General features: G+C 36.9%; 1 protein-coding gene across 3 annotated transcripts in view; it reads right to left on the bottom strand.

The window, feature by feature from the left end:
* Window positions 1-1364: 1364 nt before the first annotated feature.
* SH3TC1 (SH3 domain and tetratricopeptide repeats 1) overlaps window positions 1365-20096 on the bottom strand; it is a 28395-nt gene continuing 9663 nt past the window's right edge. The window contains exons 4-18 of one of the 3 annotated variants that reach the window (XM_039728956.1): window positions 19658-19785; window positions 17079-17184; window positions 16740-16883; window positions 15930-16104; window positions 15539-15612; window positions 14530-14725; window positions 13407-13534; window positions 10778-10819; window positions 7493-9178; window positions 6937-7117; window positions 4950-5100; window positions 3660-3782; window positions 3226-3376; window positions 2164-2360; window positions 1365-1950 (exon numbers count right to left, since the gene is read on the bottom strand). In XM_039728956.1, coding sequence (XP_039584890.1) covers window positions 1720-1950; window positions 2164-2360; window positions 3226-3376; window positions 3660-3782; window positions 4950-5100; window positions 6937-7117; window positions 7493-9178; window positions 10778-10819; window positions 13407-13534; window positions 14530-14725; window positions 15539-15612; window positions 15930-16104; window positions 16740-16883; window positions 17079-17184; window positions 19658-19785 — 3713 coding nt within the window. In that variant the 3' untranslated portion in view covers window positions 1365-1719. Of the gene's footprint in view, window positions 1951-2163; window positions 2361-3225; window positions 3377-3659; window positions 3783-4949; window positions 5101-6936; window positions 7118-7492; window positions 9179-10777; window positions 10820-13406; window positions 13535-14529; window positions 14726-15538; window positions 15613-15925; window positions 16105-16739; window positions 16884-17078; window positions 17185-19657; window positions 19786-20096 lie in introns of those variants that run through there. The other 2 variants (XR_005629770.1, XM_039728957.1) reach the window with 2 other exon arrangements.

Below are 20096 nucleotides of genomic sequence, written 5' to 3'. Positions count from 1 at the left end.
TTTCACAGCTCTGAAGAGATCATAGAGAACTTCTGTTGAGTTTTCAGGTCAGGAGCATGTGGGATAATTAATTTCCCATGCTTAATGGGACAGTATAACACCAGCATGAATCTGTCATCAAGTCATTCCTAAGACACTGCACTAAAACTTTCAAATTTACAGTGTCAGAAGAGAAAACAATCAAACAAAATGCTTATTGTGTTAAGAGCCTTCTAGAAATAGCAAATACAAACTATTTAATCTCAAATGCCACTTTACTTCCTGGACTTTGAGCTTAGAGCAGGACCATAGCAAGTTACCTTGATTATTTAAGTCAACACACTGCTTCAAGATAATTAAAAGGTCACAGTTATCATGATAGTGGCAATTATCTGTTATGTAGACCATGGGAAGACCAAGGAAAAAGATGCACTTCCCCTTTGCCTGGAGGGGATCTCAATTATATCTAGATCTCTATATATATAGACATAGATATTTAATATACATATAATACACATATTTGCACACACACATTTTTTTCCTCTCCCAGTAGGAAATAAGTAAAACTGATAAAGTATCTAAATGTCAAAAAGATGACAAAAATAAAATACCTGAATGTATGTATAGAAAGAATTCAGAGCATGCTCTGAATGACAGATTTTAGGAAAAGAATGATTCTTAGGCAAAAAAAGAAGGCAATGAGATTACATAGCTATAGAGTACTGAAAAAAACACACCATGTTTTTACCTTTCCCCAGACTTGACAATATAAACAAACATAATATGTAGTCAATAGCCCCACCTGGTTTCTGAGACTGTACATGCAACTTCCAAAAACATCCCTACTTCCTTTCTTTGTAATATCCCTTAAATATAAAATAAATCCACAGTTTCTGTAGAGAGTCCTTGAGAGAATAAAAAGGCGTCATCTCAAAATGGACTTTCTTGTAACTAAAGGGAAATAATTTTTTCTGAAAAAAATATTTAGTTCTATGTAACACAGTAGGAAAAGTAATAAGTCATTGTAGGCAATAGCGACAGTTCTGAAAAGAGCACTTAAATTGTCTTTGAAAATAGGGAAGGAAAGCCTTCACATGACCACTAAAATCCACAAAACTACTGCTCACATTATGAGAGCCTTCAGTTCTACAAACCAGTTCGTTCTTAGTACAATATGTACACAAGTTTTATAGGATTAGAAGATAAAGCTAGTTCCCATAAGTTCCCAAATTCAGTAGATGAACTTGACAGAAAATGAGGAGTGGTGTCTGGGGAACCGGGTCAAACCAATTCTCAAGTCCATCTAACATGCTTGTGCAGATGCATTTACTTGATGTCAAAAAATGTAATAAAGCTATGTCAGGCAAAGGAAGCCACAACTCATATTGAGTGGTTTTTCTGCTGTAACACTTTATTAAATATTTTTCATTGCATCTATGCATTAATCATTTTCCAATATCCATCAAGGCAGAAAGATATAGCAAAGAAAATTGTAGTTAAAAAAAATACTTGGGTTTTGGTTTTAGTTCACAGACTGATCTTTAACAAGTACAAAACTGTGTATCTTAATGAAATGTAATTCACTGTCATATAAACTGATAATTTAGTCTGGGATGAGGAGCTCCACCTTACAGCACAGAGATAATGAGTCATTGAATGCAGCCTTCATCCTCCTACAAAGCCAGTGCAGTATTTCCTGAGGTACTTTTGCAGTAGTTAGGCTGCATTTTCCAAAAATGCTTATGAACTCTTGTAACACCGATCAGGAGCTAAATTTATTCTCCTTACATTCAGCTCTGTTGCAAAGGTTCTTGCCTTTTGGTAGAAGAAGAGAGACATTTCCCTATCCACAAGGAAGTTATGGTAGATCACAGCAAGTCTGGTGTAAATCTTCAGTTGAGCTTTTTTATTGCCCAGGTCCATGGCAGCAGCGAGTGCCAAGTGGTAATAACCAGCTGCATCAAAAGGGTCCTGAAATAAGAGGTTCAAAGATAGTACAACCAGTGCAAGAGGACTGCAGAGCTCAGGTTTATAAGTATCTAATAAAAATAATATAGATTCTGAGCTTTTGAGGTTTTCCCACTTTATGATCCAAACACGCCAGACCAGAAAACGTCAAAATCTGATTCTATGAAATATTACTCAATATAAAAATTTGCTGCACAAGTTATTAAATTGTCTTACCTTAAGGTCATAGAATATAATGTCTCCTAGGACTGAGTACACCTTGACATAATAGAGTGTTTCCTCCTCAAACTCCAGAGGAGAGGAACAGAGGGACAAGGCCTTTAAATAGAAGTGTTCAGCTAGTTCACAGTGACCCAAATGGTGATGGATGGCTGCCAGGCGATGGTAAGCTATTCTTTCATTTAGCTGATTTCCTAATGAGATAACATAGGAGTCAGGATATAAACAAAGAGACAGACTACTCAAATCTATGCTACTTTTAAAAAAATTCTATGTTGAATTTGCTGAGCTTTTATTGAAAAAAACCCCACATTTGCTTAAGAGATGCATGGTCAAAACCTGCCCTTCAAGAAAAAGTCCTATGGAATTTCTGAATTTCCTCCCATAGGATTTGACAGTGTCTGGGATTTTAAGAAATAACTACATTCATCTCTCATGTATATGTTATAATATACACACACACATACACACTGTGCATACCTACAAAGAATTCAAATGAATTATTATGAAAGTTAATGGGAATAAAGACTCCCTTGCCCATTCCAATATATATTTTACATGAAAATTTGCAACAAAAATATTATTTTCAGACTGATCAAAATGACCAGTCTGTGCTTGTACAGAGGGTTAAGAAGGTTCTTAATCAGTTGAATAGCAACCAAACTTTAAGAATAGTAATTTTGAAACAAGACCTATACTTTTCAGTTTTTCCATCTTATGTTGGTTCACAATAAGAACTTTGGCAAATCTGAAAGTACTCTCAAAAGCCTCTTAGGACTATTTTATTCATGAATATTATATCTTAGCTCTTAGAGGCACATTCAGTTTGGATTCCAGATTTGAGTCTATGCTCTACCACAGGTTTTCCATTTGATCTTAAGTTGAAGAGTTAGCAATAAATTGCTCATTGTTTAATTAGAAGCAAAAAATAGCAATTATAGTAATGTTATGAAATCTTGGCAAGAAACAACTGAATGCAAGGGAAGTAAACTCTAAATTTAGAGTGCTGTATTTTTAGAGGTATCACTCATGCTCAGCTATAATGGAAATTGTTCTTACCTAATTTTACACTGAGGACAAGAGCTACTCTTGCATATTCCAGACTTTCCTCATAAGTCTTCAGATTCATCAGCAATTCCACCAACTTATTGCACAATCTGAGTTCAGTGGTTTTGTTGCCAGTCTGAACAGCAAGTGGGAGAGCCCTGTCCTGAAACACACAACATCTGCTTAGGTATGGCTGAACCCCAAGATGTGCACTGACAGCTCTCATTTATGTCAAATCAAGTAGTTTCTGGTTTCATGGTGCTTTTTGCATAGAACAGTTCTTGCAACCAGAAGTGGATTTCAAACAGGTAATATCTACTAACACCATGGCAAGTACTCAACTGGAACAGTTTGCTGACAGGTTCAGCTTTTGGTTCAGCATTTGTAGAGTACCTGCTATGGTGGGAGGTACATAACTACCAATGCAGCAGAAAAACTGCACAAACCCTGTAGAAAGTCACTGCTTTCTCCTTTTCCCAAGTACCATTGAAAAATATGTCTCCAGCAGCTTCAAACAGTTCCATTCCTAAATTTGGATCTCCTGTGCAAAGAGCAGCATCCTGAGCAACCTGAAAAGTAAAAAAGGAATGGGGAAGGAAAGAAAGAAATTAAATCTTGTTTACTCCATGGTTAAAAAAAATCAGAACTATTAGCAATTTTAAAAAGATCTTTTTATTTTCTCTCCTATTATAATGATGAGAAAAGCTATATTTGATGTGAACATGCTCCTATTTGGTACCCTGTCTTTCAACAAGCCAGTGGCAGGTGCTAAAAAAGAAACAAAAACCTGGTTGCCTTTTTCTGGCAATAGTATCCTGCTATCTTTATCAGCACATGACATTCTAAGAACAACACTGTATATGATAGCTGCCACATAGTAAATTTGAATTAGATCAAACATATAATAAAGATAAATTTAAATTGCAAGTTAGATATTTCTAACTGCAGATTTAAAAGCCTGTGAACTAATTTCTGTAAATAAATTCAGATCCACTATTCTGTTCTCCTGGATAAATACACATCTTGTTAGCCAAAAGGATTTAATAACAGAGCATGCAAAGCAAGAATACCAGGATCCTCAGTTTTTGCCAGAGAAAACAACAATGAAAAATGTACCTTCTACATAAGGCAAGGTTAAGAATCCTGCTCTGGCTGTCTTCCTTAGTTTTCAAATTGCATTCATTTAATACAAGTCCTCCTTTCTACTTGAGCCCAGAGGTGTGCGAGACACGTGCCTGTGCTCTCACACGTGAAAAGACAACAGCAGCTCCAGCTGGCCCAGTGTCATACTAGGCATGGCCACAGCAGGGAAAATTCAGATGCTGTAGAAATGCTTTCTAAAGAAGCTACTCTGTTTTCCCGGGAATCTGGCCCACAAGCCATCATGCTAAGGTGATTATTCTCTGTTACCCAGCAGCATGTTACATGCCTGTATCATATAATTGCTGTGGTGCTGTAGAGCTGGCACATGGTGTTAAAGGAACACACAGAATTAACAGGAACTAAGAAATGTTACTGCCCAAAATCCTTCCAGAATTAAGCAGCAAATTAAAATGGATTAGCAGTGGAAAATGCTGAGACTTTCCCTTCACCTGCTGAGCATTACACGAATGGTAGCACTAAACAATCTGAACATCAATTGGCAAAATATATGGAATTTTTATATCTAATTACTTACTCTTACCATGCCACCTGCACAACACTGATGTGCATGTCTGTAATTGTTGACAATGTACCTGAATATAAAGATCCACAAGCTCGTTCTGCCTCAGAACATAATATATCTTTCCTGCCCGGAGCCAAGCATATGCCTCCTTCTCTTTTTTCTGGAGGTCTATAAATATTCCAAGGCTTCTTTTGGTATATTCCAGAGCTGACCTGTAGGCCCTGAAACAGAGAAAAGTGCCAATCACAGAAGTGTTCTTCAGAATTGTCAATAGTTTCCTTCATAGCAAGAAATGTTGCTGTAAGACATTCTGTTTCCCCTATTTAGGGCACAATTATAATTTCTCAGCTATATTACACTAAACTAGTAACTAAAGAACTCTCTTTCCCCCCTCTTTTGTTCTATCTACATTTCCTGTTAGATTGTTATTCATTATATTGTTATATATTATATAAATGTTATACATATAATGGTGTATTATATATATATTATATTATGTTATCCATACATTTTTTCTGTTATATTATTTCAAGATAGTTTATGTGTGTCCTTGCTCTACCTCAAACTTGTAAGTAGAAAAGTCTTTCATCATCTTTAACTCTATCATTTATGGATTTTTACTAAAAATGTCAAAGAAATCACATTTTTTTTTAATCATCTATACATCAGACTTAAGTGCAGTTGAGACTACTCAGCAATTGTTGAAAAAAGCTAAGAAACTGGGAGGAGAATGGGACATGACATGATCAATTCTAGAAGCACTTAAATTATTAATTGATGTTGCAGTGCTTTATACCAGACACAGAAACCCCAGAAATCTTTCTCCATCTTGTGCTAGACTCCCATCGCCTTGACCCAATGCATTTTCTTCTGAGCACAAGACACAAACATATTAAAATAGAACATGACCTGCACAGTTGTGGTGTTGGAAGAGCTGAGTTTCCTAGTTACTCAGGGCAGCTAACACAAAGAATACTGGGATACTGGGGTCTAACACCATATTGAGTTTGTGCTGTTATTTGGTGGCATGCTAAGGATACATAGTCAAGATCTGGGAGCCAGGCTTCTGGGTCATACAAATTCCATCTACTACAAGCACACAAAGCAGCAGCTTCTCCAGCTAGTGAAGTCTTTCTGCAAATTCCAGGCAGCTTGAAATCTTAACCAACTCCTTTGTCTTCAGTCTCTCCAAAGGATGGTCACCAGCTATATCATTAAAAAGCCCTAACAAAGCAAAATAAATTGGGTGACCTACTAAGCACATTAGATGCTCAGACTAAGGCACTTAAAGCTAAAATAGGCACCTGTTCTCTTTCCATGACTGAAAAATTTGTTTGCATCCTTACTGAGGCAAGCTTGAAAATATCTGAATCTAAAATAACTCCTTGAAGTGTAGCAAGAAAAAAAAAAAATCAGACAGAGCAGCCTTAACACCTTAAATATTCTTAGAAAAAATTGTTTCCTCAGCACTTCCTACTATAATTTAACTTGTGCAGTTTGTTAGTTCAATAGATCGCAGCAAAAAATTGGTATTTGAAAAATAAGAGCAGTATGGAAATTGCAGAAGAGCAAAACTATGCAGGTTTCCACTTTGGCTTTGTACTTATGTAAGTTTTGAAAAAAGCCCTTCCTCAAAGAGAAACACTTACACAGAGGCAATTTAATGCCTGACCTGTTTGGAATATGTCCTTTGGTGCCTTAAAAAAAAGTCCTGCAAAAATCCTTGAAAACAAATCACCTGATATAGCAATCATCAAGAGCTGCATAACATATAATAGGTTTAAAATGTATTTACATAGATTTTTAAATAAATTGGTTTTTGAAGTAGTGCTAATCCCTGTAGAACATCTTGTCTCCCTTGAGAGATTAGAGTTACTTAAAAAGAAACAAGAAAATTCTCCATTAGCTCTGGACTTTTCAATTCTGATAAAGTGTATTACCAAAGCAGAGAGAAAAAAAAAAGGAGGCATATTCAGCTTTTGGAGAAAAATTGAGATCCTTTGCAGGATGGAAAAGTTAAAATCAGAATGAAAGAAAAGTCACTCAGCATGTCTTACCTTTCTGTTCCTAAAGACAAATAGAGCTGACTAATAGTTTCCAAAATTTGGCCCTCCAGAACTTTGTTGGACATCTTTCTGGCTAAAGATAGTTGATATTCATTGTAGATGACACACTGAGTCTCATTGGGAGCAACTGTACTGTAGAAATGACACAGCAATTTAATTGCTTGCAGCTGACCTGGGAGAATAGATTGGAAATATCAATATGAATCTCTGTTTTAAAATGAAAGTTAATTATTTTAAAATTATTCATTTTCACTGTTTCACAAATTACAGCATAGCAGATAAAAAATACAGAAATCATTACAAGAATATCCCACTGCAATTTCATTCACCTCCAAAGTTAACAGAGGCTAGAGGTTACTTCAAACTTAATTTCCAAAACTTCATTTCAAAATAGTAATAGATTCACCTTACCTGCATTAGCTGCCTCAGTTATGGCAGGAAAAATAATAAAGTAATATATGAATATTATAAATGCAGATGTAACATACATGTATAATTAACATTCCCAAACAGGGTACATTTTGTGACTTATGAAAGATATACTTACTCTCCAGATGATTTGTCTCCATTGCAACTAAAAAAGCCCATTCATAATAAAACCTTCCTTTCTCTCTTTTGGTTCCACCAACATAATAACATCCCAGCTGAAGGAGGACTTGGATAAAATCTTGACCACAATCCATAATTGGAAGCTTGGAGAATAGCTTAACTGCCCTGATAAAATAATGTTCTGCCAGCTTGCTGGCTGCTGCATGCAGGCAGAGTGCCCCAAAATTAGCCAGGGCTATGGCTTGGTTATGGGCCATGTCAGTCTCTTCTGAAAGACGCAGAGCTTTGTAGTAGCTCTCAGCAGCTTCTTTTGTGTTGTTTGTCCTTTTCAAAGCAATGGCAAGCATGTTGTAAGCAATGCCGAGCTGCTGAGGACTGCTCCATGCAGAGCCTACAACAGCATTTAAAATGGCTAAAGCCACTTCATATTGCTTGTGAAGAATGTAAAGCCAAGCAAGTGAAACCAAATAGTTGATTGTTTCCTCTGGCTTAGCAGAAGCAGAGTCCAGTGCTTTCATCATGTAAGCAATGGCTTTCCCATACTGTTTGTGGTGGCTGTACAGCTTTGCTAAGCTGAGATAGATAGTGCTGCACAGTCCTTGCTCCTCATTAGTAAAGACAGAAGAAAGTGCTCGTATGAGGTAAGGTGCAATTTGGGATGGGAATATTTGTCTGAGTTTTCTCAGGCCATATAGTTTGGGAGCATTTTTGATGACTAAATCAATCCTTTTCAGGGAATCCACTAAGGTACTGGAGCTCTGGGGAGAGTTAACCTTTATGCAACTTAACACAATGTGTGGCAAACACTTTTCGTGGTAGGACTCTGCCAGTTTGAAGTAACAGTTGTTGGATAAACTGTTTTGTAAACCCAGGTCATTGAGCAACAGCTGAAACCTTTCCAAGAAAGGCAGTGCCTCTTGGTGTTGTTTGCGTGCACTGTAATGTTTTGCCAGCAGAAAGCATGCCCTTGCCTCTGCATGTTTGTTCTGGCTCAAAATTGTCCTCTTCAGAGCATACTTCAGTATATCTGACTCCAGGTCAGCACTGCAAATGTAGTTGGGAATTCCCATGAGAAGAGATGCAGCCTTGTCAAAAATATGAGTACACTTTTCTTTGTTCTTCTGGGTCAAGTAGATGACTGTTAGATTTGTATAAAGAGAAATCACAAAGTACAAATCACTAAACCCTCCAGCTACTGCTCTCAATGCTTCCTCAAAATACACACGAGCTTGGGAAAACTTCAGCTTCTTGACACTGAGCCTGCCTAAGAGAAAGCATAGCCTTGCTAGTGCCCAGGACAGACCTGCTTTCTTTGCTGCTTCCCTTGCTAATCTTAAAAAATTAACCAGTTCTTCTTCTTCTGAAAATCCATAAAACATGCTATTCATAAATGAATAAGAGAAATTATACAGGCTTTTGAAGTTGCTCTCATACTCTTTCCTATTTAAGAAAAGTAACAAGGGCTCAAAGATGTCAGATGCTTGAATATCTTCTTGACGTATGTGGAAGCAAGGCCCTTCAGGTGGAGGAAATATTTCAGTCTTTGAAGAGCCAGCAGATTCCTTCCCTTCAGCAGGTGGCTCTCCAGCTTGAGTGGCCTCCAAATTCTTGAAGTTCTTCAGCAATTCTTCTATCTTGCCATTCTTGCTAGTGGATCCTGGGCTAGAAGGTGAGCGTGCAATGTCTGAAATTTCAAAATATATTACAGATCACAACTTCTTGTATGCATGCATGCACACAAAGGCCTTTAATAGACCAACTAAAACATTTGTCAGTGAAGATGGTGTTATGAAAACATTATGTAAACATACAATGATTTCTTAACAGAATGTCTAGGAGAAAAGCCAAAGGTGTAAAAAGATAGCAAGGAGGATAAAGAAGCGTGGGAGACTGGAGGAGTGGGAATAAACACAACTGCCACATGGAGCAGGTTAGTGATTAGTATACTTGTCTAGCCAGGCCCTGGGCCTGATCCAACATTAATCCATCTAAAGTCCAGCATTAATTCAAACTGCCTTTTGTCTGTGTAGACTCAGAACGTACAGTCAGTGTGTATTCTCTGTTCTCTCCATGTGTATGTGAGCAAGAGACGTGCCAAAGAAATACAATTCAGACTGGCTGGTAAGCAGAAGGAAATCTAGGAAGATCCAAGGTCTGAAGTGGAGGCTGGATAAAGGGCCCAGGGTCAGGCCATAGTTGAACTTAAGGTGTGAGGGAAATGGGAAGCCATCCACATAGAATAAGGGCATGGCTCTGTCCTGAGAGCGCGCTCAGGCAGGTCAGCCAGGGCAGGGAGTAGGACTGAGCTATTTGAGCTGGTTGTTCCACTGTGCTTGGGGGTGCCTGCAAAGGTTCTGTTCTCCTGTCCTGTCCTGGTCAGCCAGGAGATTTAGCTTTAGATCCAAATCTCCTGGCCAGGATTTCTTCTATTAATCAAATATCAGCCGCGATTCTCTGCTGGCACAGATTATCTTTCACAAAATTACCAGTTTGTGGCAACTGATATGGCCATTGGTCTAAATTCTCTGAGTGACAACATGGTTGAATACCTACAAATATAATAAAGGCAGATATGCCATCAATTCTTAATCCTCCCACTGTTTTCCAGGCCAGTCAATAAGGTAGGGATTAGGGATGGAGTATACAGTCAATCATAGTCAGTTCTTAAGTTTACAGCTGCAGATCAACAGGAGCTTGTTGAAGTCGCAGATTTAGAGCTCAATTCCCTTAGAATCTCATTTCTGAAAGTGCAGCAGAATCATAAATATAAAAATTGTTTTTTAGGAAAATGTTGTACAATATGAGTAATGATAGTGACAGCTTAGAAACAAAACACCAAAGGGAAATAATTCTGCATTCTCAACTAAATATCTCCTTTGGGAAATCTATTTCTGGGACTACGTTTTCTAGTAGGCAAAAAAAAAAAAAAAATCTGCTGCAATTCAAACTCAGCAGTTGCCAGGTGCCCAATAAGCAGTATTTGGCATTGATAAACAATGTGGAGGGGCTGGGAGGTGGTGAATGTGTGTCACATCAGTGAAAGTCATAGAATTTACAGCTGGCTAGCAAGTCCCAACAAAGACATTTGCTATCAGTGAAAACTCACAATGTCTTACAGAAAACGTACCAAGAAGGGGTTAAAGCAAAATCTCAGAAAGCAAACAATGAGAGAAGAAAATTAGCATGTGAAGAGACATTAGAAGCATAATTGCTGTCAAAGACACCAAAAATATCAGAAGTCTCATTAATTTTATGTAAAAATTATTTGTGTATAAAATATTACCACATTCATGAGCTTTCTGAAATTCAGGTTCTTCTAATTTATCTGTAAGAAAGAAAAAATATATATTAGCTATAGTATCTTGGTCATTTTTCAGTTTCAAATCTTCCAAAATAAAGCTATATTTAGTAGATAATTCTTTAAGTCATAAGAATTTGACAGATCCTGGAAATTGAGACGAAAATAAGTATTCTGACCCAAAGCTAACAGGGGTTAGCTGACACAATTCACTGCTTCTGCATGGCTATCATCAAGTAGCTACCTCTGCTCAGTAAGGTGGGGAGCAAATCACAGTGAGAATAAAAGCCAACCTGTCCTGCAGGAGGGAGGCATTTCTGCTGCATTAAAATACAAGTGGGCAGCAAAGAAATGACCATTCTCCACAACCTGCTCATAAAATGAGGTTGCAAAGAGCCCTTAATATTTTTAGTGTCACTCCCAGGGTAATGGGGAGAGAGGTGGGAAAGCAAGTTATTTAGGGTTGTTGGTGTAGATAAATGTCAGACTTTTGTAGCCATTCCAATAGCAGGTAGGTGAAAAATAATCACTCATTTTTAAAAAATTTAGCTTAATTCTATAAACTTTATAACTATAGATCTAGCTTTACATTTAAACACAGCACATCTGTAGAGCATTTAAGAATTACTATTTTGAGTAGTATGCCTTGATATTTCTCAAGGCATTTCAGTTGTCATGCTGCATTTCAGGAATATTTTCACTGTCTTTCGTACACTTGATGCAATAGAAGTGGTACTGAGGGTATGAAGGATATATACAAAAGCAGAGGCTCACAGACCTATTTAAGCTCTATTTAAGCTGGTGGAAAGCTACTTTACTAGTCTTTGAGAATGACCTCTCACTGACTGTTTACTTCTGGAAGTTCTTTTTATAAATGCTTTTCTGATTTTGATGGATGAAAGCCACAGATGTTTACAGTAGTTGTAACTTAATACTCTAAATATTTCATCAGGGAAGTGCTCATAAGTAAATACTTCTCAGTAGATTGATGTAGATGGAAGAATTGAAAAATCTATTTAGTCAGATCACACAACAAAATATCAAGTGAATATTGAAAATTGTTGCTCTGGATAAGTTGTGTTATGAGAATCAATTGAGCTATTTAAGAGAAAGTGGTAAAGATGGTACTATGAGCTTGGGAAGATGCAAAAGAAGGTGATACTTAGGTTAGGGAGGAGATGTAGTGAAAAACTTTCAACAGCAAAATAGCAGTATGTCCATTAAGCCCCTGACATGCTTTAGTACCTTAGAGGTCTGAGTTTTGTTCCCAGGCTTTTCATTAGGGCACAGGAGGCGAGATGTGCAGGCATTTTGCACGTTGCCAGGGCAGGACTGACACGCCCTAGTTATTGTTCACACTCACACACATGCTCTGATTTGCAGAATTAAACCAATGTGCCTGACTCCAACCTACACAGCAGCTCCTGTCAACCCAGAGCCTGCAGGCCTGTCTCTCAGGATGGCACTAATGGAGATAACACTTCCTTAGATATTGGACAAGCAAATGCATCACCAACAGCCCGTGGTGGAATAAGAAACCACTGCCTCTCCTCAGTTCAGCAAGACTATTACTGATGCCTCAGGTTTTAGCTTTTATATTTTTCAGATTCTGGGCCGCTTTAGTGTGTGAGTCTGGGCTTCATATTAGGGGACAGTGAGCTCTCTTCACGGAGTGGTTAGACAAAACAAATTGTTCTCTAGCTGGAGACCAAGGACAACCAATCCAGCTCTCAGGCCCAAGTGCACAAACAACAGTGGACTGAAGAGAGAAAAGCAAAAAGGATGGGACTTCATGGGCTAAAGCTGAAATTAGGCAATTAATTCGAATATGCTAACAGACCAAAACTTATAAAAGTGTGAGACCCATGACTGGTTGTCCATTTTGGGTTCGCCTGGGATGTAACCCTGGGCTCTTATGCTGCCCAAGGTAGATCTACTGAGACCTCCTAATAAATACCTACTTTATTCTTTAGCTAGTCTCTGTCCTAGGATGGTCTTCACAAGGCATCATTACATCACCCTGCCTTACATTAAGTCTATGAAGGTGAAACCCCAGTTACCCCAATTGCTTATGCACAGCACAGAGAAATAACAGCTGTATCAGAGATTATGTTACTAAGACTAGATTTTGCTACTTTTCTATACCTTTGAAAATTAAATCAAGCACGAAGAGGTGTGTTTGCATTAGCTGTCAATAATTATTAGGCTGTGCTACCTTTCCCAGGAGGAAAAGCCAGCAGTGTTTGGGTGAACATACTGCTTTTTATAATGCAGCCATGTGAAATTATAATTTGCAATTCAGTCATGTAAAAGCTTGGAGATCTGTGCAGCACAATAAGAGAGGTTTTAAAAGCCTGTTGTTTAAATTCACTCAGGAAAAAATAGAAACGACAAAAGATTTACAAATCCTCTGCTGGGAAAAGCCTTGAAACAGCTGAAGAATAGCAAAGATGATATAAAGGATTTTTACATGCCATATCAAAGATCCAATCAATTACCAAGATATTTCAAAATAGGTGTAAATGCTGGGATGTCATTGAAAAAATTTTATAATAGGGGTATAGGAACTACACATGTACCTTGTGTAATAAAAAGAAGTAAAAGTCATACTTACCTATTCTATACACAGAGCAAACATCTGTGATGGAGGTTTCTTTCAACAAATGTACTACTTCTTCCAAATTTTTTTCTTTTGAAAAAAAAGATTGCTCTTCTGCTTCAAGAAAATCCAGATCTTGTGGTCTAGTAAAGAAAAGAGTAACTTTGAAGGTGCCTGAAAGCAGATTTGGCTTATGGAGCTCACTGCATCACATATGAACTTGTTAGAAAAACTAATACAGTCTTTACATTATTGGGTGTGCTGTGTTCAAAATTAGTTTCAGTCAATGTATAAAATATGCATGTAAACTGATAGTAACTATGCCTACAACTGACAGTTTCTGCCATATCAGAGTAAGCTTTATATCAGTGTCATTGGATAGCATTTTCTGAGTTTATTAAAAGCATGAGTCTTGAAGGACTATGGTATTTATTTCCTAATACAAGCTTTAAGTTACATATGAAATGGACTTGCAAGCAGCATTTAAGAACTCCTTGTTTCAGCATGCAAACAGTTCAGGCATATTAATAAGAGCAGCCTATTTACATGGTGCCAGTGCATGATGAAGTACACCCTTTTTAGAGGTTTCAGTCTGCATTATTAGCAACTTTGCAAAGGCCCCATTAGAAACAAGTTAAAGGATATAACTGAGGGTTATAAAAAAAACTGGAAAAAAAAAACAAAACAGAACTTGGGTGCTTTAACATAGATCTTGAGAGACCAGCAAAAGGACCTTTTGCAAGGGTAAAGCTGCTTGGATCTTGTGAGCCAAAGAATAGAAACTGAACCAATATAAGTCCAGCAACTTCTTTTCCCAGGAAGAAACTCCGCTACAGAGTAATAATATTTTGCAGCATTTAAGCAGACTTCATATTCCAATTCCTTTACAGTTTTGACTGATACATGCTATGACAATTCACATTAAAACAACAAAAAAGCCCAAAACCAAACCCAAAAAGAACTCAAAAACACAAAGCGCAAAAGACACACAAACGCAGAAAAAAAACACCAACAAAAAACAACCAAAAAAAGCCCAAAACCACACCCTGAATTCCTGATTTTAATGTTCAGCATTTCAAAGCTGAGACTAGAAGACTAGTTTCTTTTTGTTTATGAGAGATAAATATTTATCACTCACTTATTTTTAGAGCAGTCCAGTTTAACATGACTTGTCTTTACAAAACCTATTTGGCCAGTAAACACATGTCTTCCAAGAAACCATTCCATGCATTCAATGAAGTAGCCAAGGATCTCAATTCTGTCCCCTTCCTGGAAACTCAGCTCTTCTGACACAATACTTTCATAATTCATCACAGCTAGACAGGATCCCATTGCTGTGAAATAAGGAGAGAAATAATATTTTTGCAGATAAAGTAATTTAACAATAGAGATACTCTTAATATAACAGCAACTCAGCAGAAAATATTTAACAAAAGACATTCCTGGAACCTGTGAGTTGAATATCTGCTGTGACAAGATTTAAAGCATCTACACTTCATTGGTTTGATAATTAGATCTGTAAATAGCATAAAAATCCTCATTTCCTGTTAGAAAGTAAAGCCTAAAATGTTCTCACAGTTCTATCAGATTTCATAATGGAGCAGCAAAAAGAAATGTTTTAAGTCCTTACTTTCCCTCTTATAAAGGGCTCTGAACTTGGGCTGGAGTAAAGCACTTGAACCAATTGAAACAATCTGACTGGTATATACCCTTAAATATGGGTATATACCAGTGAGAACAGTATTAAAATTGAAACCATGGAAGAAAATAAGCCATATTTGCTCTCTAACCATCTGTAAAAATTTCATTTCTCTGTCAGTATGAGAAAAATCAGCACACATATCAAAGATCCACAATTACATTGGTGCATTTTGTGAGGCATCCTCAGAACTCAGTCACTCTGTACTACCTTCTGTAGTATTTAGGAGGAAAAAAGGGAAAGACAAGATTTTAGAGTTTGACTCTTTAGAGTTTAACCCTAGACAAATTTATAGTCTCACTAATTTTACTGCAAACTAGTTTTGCAAGCTGTTTCCCCACTCTAATACAATGGACAAAAAGTTATTGAACTTTTTAAAGTCTGTTATAGAGAAAACAGAGTAAGTTTGGGGTTATTCTAACATTCACGTTTGAATGAAGTTTCTTACCAACTTTTTTGATCAAATTAGATTCATGTTTATATGAAAAATCAAAGGGATTAGAATACCCTTTAAGAAACCACCTGAAAACAGAAAAAGAAATTGAAATTAGAGTATAGAACACGTCACTATATGTTGTGACAGTTACAGTCATATTTAAAATACATATGAAAACTGATGTGCCCCTCCCACAATTAGCTTTCAATTGCAGCACTACCCACACACTTCAGACACATTTATGGCTTCATTATATTCGTAGTAAAAGTACTGCTACTTCAGGAAAACAAACCAAACTCAGAAAGTCTTGCTATTTTTCCTTGCCCCAGGTAGAGGCATCTCTAAGCAGACGTGTATGTGAATCAGATGTATATGGAAGAGGTAGGTAGAGTCAGGTACCTACTGATGGAAAGGCTCCAATGGCTCCAGGGAAGCATTAGACCATGTGGGCATGTCACTATCCACAGATCCACCTTTTACATCTTCAGTAAAAGCCCCAGTCTCAAAATAAGTTGTTTCATTGTCTGTAACCATCATCTTTCTTATTGTATTATCAGGATATAAAACAAAAAAAGATCCTAAAATAAAAGCAGTTGTGCAGATGTCATTTTATGTAACGTTTTAGTGTCATATAAGCCCTAAAACTGGCTTCAAGAGCATCAGTAATATTCATTTAGAAATTGAAAATCTGATCTTTGTCAAGAATTTTCTTGCTGATTGTCAGATATTCATACATGAATACCTGTCTAGTGTGTCTTTCAGTAGGGGAAAAAAAAACCCCAGAGCCCTCTGCTGCAATTCTGCATATTCCTATAGCAGAAACAAATCACCACCTATCCTGACATCCTGGCCCTGGCAGTACCAGCAGGTGATGCTGTTTAGGCAAAGCACATGAGGCTGGTAACTGTTTATAAATCATCTCTGCACATCTCCAGAACCTGCAATAATATTAAGCCAGTTGGAATGTACATCACTCCCTAATCCTTTTGCTATCCATTTATGCACCAGCTGCACATGAATTTCTTCAATCCCTTCATGATCTCACTGAACCTAATCTGTGTTTGCTCCTTTCTTTTCTCTTTACAACGTGCATTTGGGGTGAGTAAATTTAGACTTCACCTTCATTAAGTGTTTGAATAGGTCTTACTGTGTGATTTGGGGATTTTAAATAAAGATGCTTCCCTGAACCTAGCCTTAGCATGTACAGTCTTACCTTCCTGTACTAGCAGACTTCTGTACATCAAATTTAATGATTTTTCATTTATACAGACTTCAATGCCTGTATCTTCCTCCTCTTGGGAATATAGCCAGAAAGACTGGTCTAGGAATAAATTCTCCATGCAATGATTTATAAAACCTAGGAAAAAGAAAATCCAATTGTTTTCTTTGCCAGTATTAGAAAAAAATAAAAACTTTCAGAAAGTTAGCAAGCACTTCATTATTACTTAATGAACAATGTATAAATCACAAAATTGTGTTCAACAAATTCCCAAAAACTGTGTGCAATTGAACACAAATTAATATATTGAACTATTGTATGGTGAAGCTTTACCCAGTGAGTGGTACGTTAGAAACTTCCAGATTTCTTCAAAAGTTTTAAATGTCACCACTATTAAATCTTGATCACTGTGAATAGACAGGAGTCTGGCAGAAAGCTCCTAAAAATGAAAACCAATACTTTAATTACAATTGCACTAGATTTAAGCACAATTTCTCACTAGATAACACTTAGGCAAAAATACTATTCATTAAGAAAGATTTAAAAAATAAGAATCCGGAATTTTATCTGCATTAGATATCTGTTCTTTAACATACATCTACAACATACAGGGAGCCAAATGTTAATCTGACTCTTGCTTAGCAATTGTACTGACAGTTTCAGTGAGGTTAATTTACAGAGGAAATAAAGACCACACTGAGTGGGACTGAAGGTTTGTCTAGTTCAGAAATGTCTATGTATAACCATATGCATAACCATATACTCAAATGTATCTATATAGGCAAGTATATGGTAGTACTTCCAAGAATATCCTCCACATAGAGCAGTTTACAACTTGGGAACTGCCTTTGCCAGACGTGTGGGCATTAATATTAAATAGTGGAAAGGAGCTAGTTTGGGGATTTTTTAATTTGAAATTTCTCACTTGATCACTGTAAATTTTTAGGTTCTACAACTTCTTGATGTAGATTACCCTCAGAGCTCTGTACACACACAAAAATGCAGCTCCTTGATGCAACTTTGAACCTGCTTCCTGGTATAGTCAGTCTTTATCCAGAAGAGATATTGAATAATTATTTCCAAGTATACTCTTTTTTGGTTAAAACAAATATACCAAAGTATTATATTTCTTTTTTTGAAGATGAAGTAAGATATTTTTATCCTCATATGTACTGGTTCACACTGCTAGCATAGCATTAAATTTTTTAATTAAACTTCTAACAAAGATAAGCAATGATCATTTTAAGTGGTGATGGACTTTAAGTTATTCCAGAAATGGCTAAAAGGAACAACTACATAAACCTTCAAATAAGTGAAAGAAAAACGCACTTTGATAGATTCTAGGCAGGGAGGGATAATACAGAGTCTGGTTGCACTCCAGTTTGTAGCTTAAAAACAGGGCTCCCCAGTGATGCTGGCTATTGCCTTTCAGGGAAATACAAAGAACTACATAGCTTATGAGACAAGTATCTGAATCACTATCTCAGAGAATAAATCAAACTTGAAACTAACAGGTATGATACTACTGTACCCTGACTCCTATCACATTAAAAGTCAAATGCAGCTCGAAAAAATTGAAGGACTGATCAATAAATTGATTCTAACTCAAGGCAGAAGGGAGGAAATTGTCCCTCAAACCTTTCCTATAATTTTAGTAAGATGGAGTGATTAACTGATTTTATGACTATTACAACACAATTTTAAAATATCTCTGAATTAATTCCGTTTAACACCCATATTTTCAATTCACACAATCTGAATATATTAAAATATAAAAGTCCAACCTAGACTTCTTCAGCAAGCATGTCTCATCACTGCTTTGATCTTCTGCATGCACCTTTCTACACCAGATTACATATTAATGACAGCCTGAAATCTATTAATAAATTGCCAACACATGCTAAAGTATGTCAGCCTCAGGGGCTTCATGCACTGCTGAATATCAAAACAACATTCTAATGAAACTTATTATCAATCTTGTTTCCTTCAAAGCCTTTTCGAGTCTGTTTCTAATAAGGCCACAAATCTAGTCCATTTGTTTGCTCTTTTCCTTTGCCTCCCAATCCCATCTCCCTTCCTCCCTCTCCCTCTAAACACAATCCAGAGCAGAGAAGCAGAAGTACAGACTGTTTGCACAGCCACAAATCAGCAACCTGGTGGTGGGGTGGTCACAACATATGAAAGGAAAATGGTGTAGAAACATGTGTCTGGATAAGTCAAAAACTATAACTAATTAAGATTTCAATAGTTTGGTTTGCTAGTGAAGGAGGCTGGCACCCATGGCACAGACAAAAAAAAAGACACACCATTGGTTAAATGTTTTTGTTTTTTTCCAAGAGGAAGGAGGAGACTAACCTTTATTCAGAGTAAACTTCATGGTTGTAGAGGACAGGTTCCCCATATACAAAATAATTAAAAGTAATAAAATTTGGCCAACAATTGTATGCTATTTAAAGTTTCAGCCATTTAGCCCTAGGAAGTCCAATGTAGGCTGTTCTCTTTCAAACTTCCTCTTTGGCTTAGCAGTGAGCTTCCCAGGAAATTAGCATGCAAAATAACTCCAGGTATCTAGAAGCTGAAGTGATGAGTCAATACAAGGGCAAATTAAAATAAATCAAAGCTCCATCATTTCCCTTGATGTAAATGAAAGCAGATTTTTTTTTAAATAAACTCATTTAATTACCTATTAATATGGGTTTGTTTATTTTTCTATCAACTTGGTGTTCCAGTCTCTTTCATTAATTCAATATTTCTAAAGCCCCTAAATGTTTCTTGGCCACGGGAAACTGGCCACTCAAATTCAAACACCCAGCATGTAGATGGAAATAGGACCCAAATAACTTGCAGACTATTTCAGTAGCACAGGGAGTATTATCTGAATAAATAAAACAATTTCCAAGCAATTGACTTACACTGAAGACAGTCATCACTTCCTTGCTGTCATTTTCCAGAAGACGGAGGTGCCCTCTGAGCTGTCTTTGGAGCCTGGGATCAGGACATCCACTCTTTCTTTTCACCATTGTTAACCTCAAGGAGATATCTGGAGGAAGATATCCATTTTCAGTACTACAAGCTATGTGAATCAGCCTTGGAGAACCAGAAAAAGCCTCAAAATCTTAGAATGCATATTAAGAAGTATTTTTTCAGCTTCAGAGACAGGCACACTGTACCCTGATCTACTGCATGTTTCTTTTACATTTTTGTTATCCTGTAGACATAGGAGCCTAGCATGAAAATTTTGAGAGACAACTGATATTTATGAATGGAGAAGAGAAAAAAAAGGCAAGTAGATTGGTAATTTGTCAATTTAGACAGCTCTGAGCATTGCAAACATGCTCAGATTCCCAAACA

This window comes from Passer montanus, unplaced genomic scaffold (genome assembly GCF_014805655.1).
Source record: "Passer montanus isolate IOZ18808 unplaced genomic scaffold, ASM1480565v1 scaffold67, whole genome shotgun sequence".
In the NCBI taxonomy this organism is placed as follows: domain Eukaryota; kingdom Metazoa; phylum Chordata; class Aves; order Passeriformes; family Passeridae; genus Passer; species Passer montanus.
The sequence above is the reverse complement of the archived record's forward strand: the minus strand, read 5'-3'. Positions and strand labels throughout refer to the sequence as shown.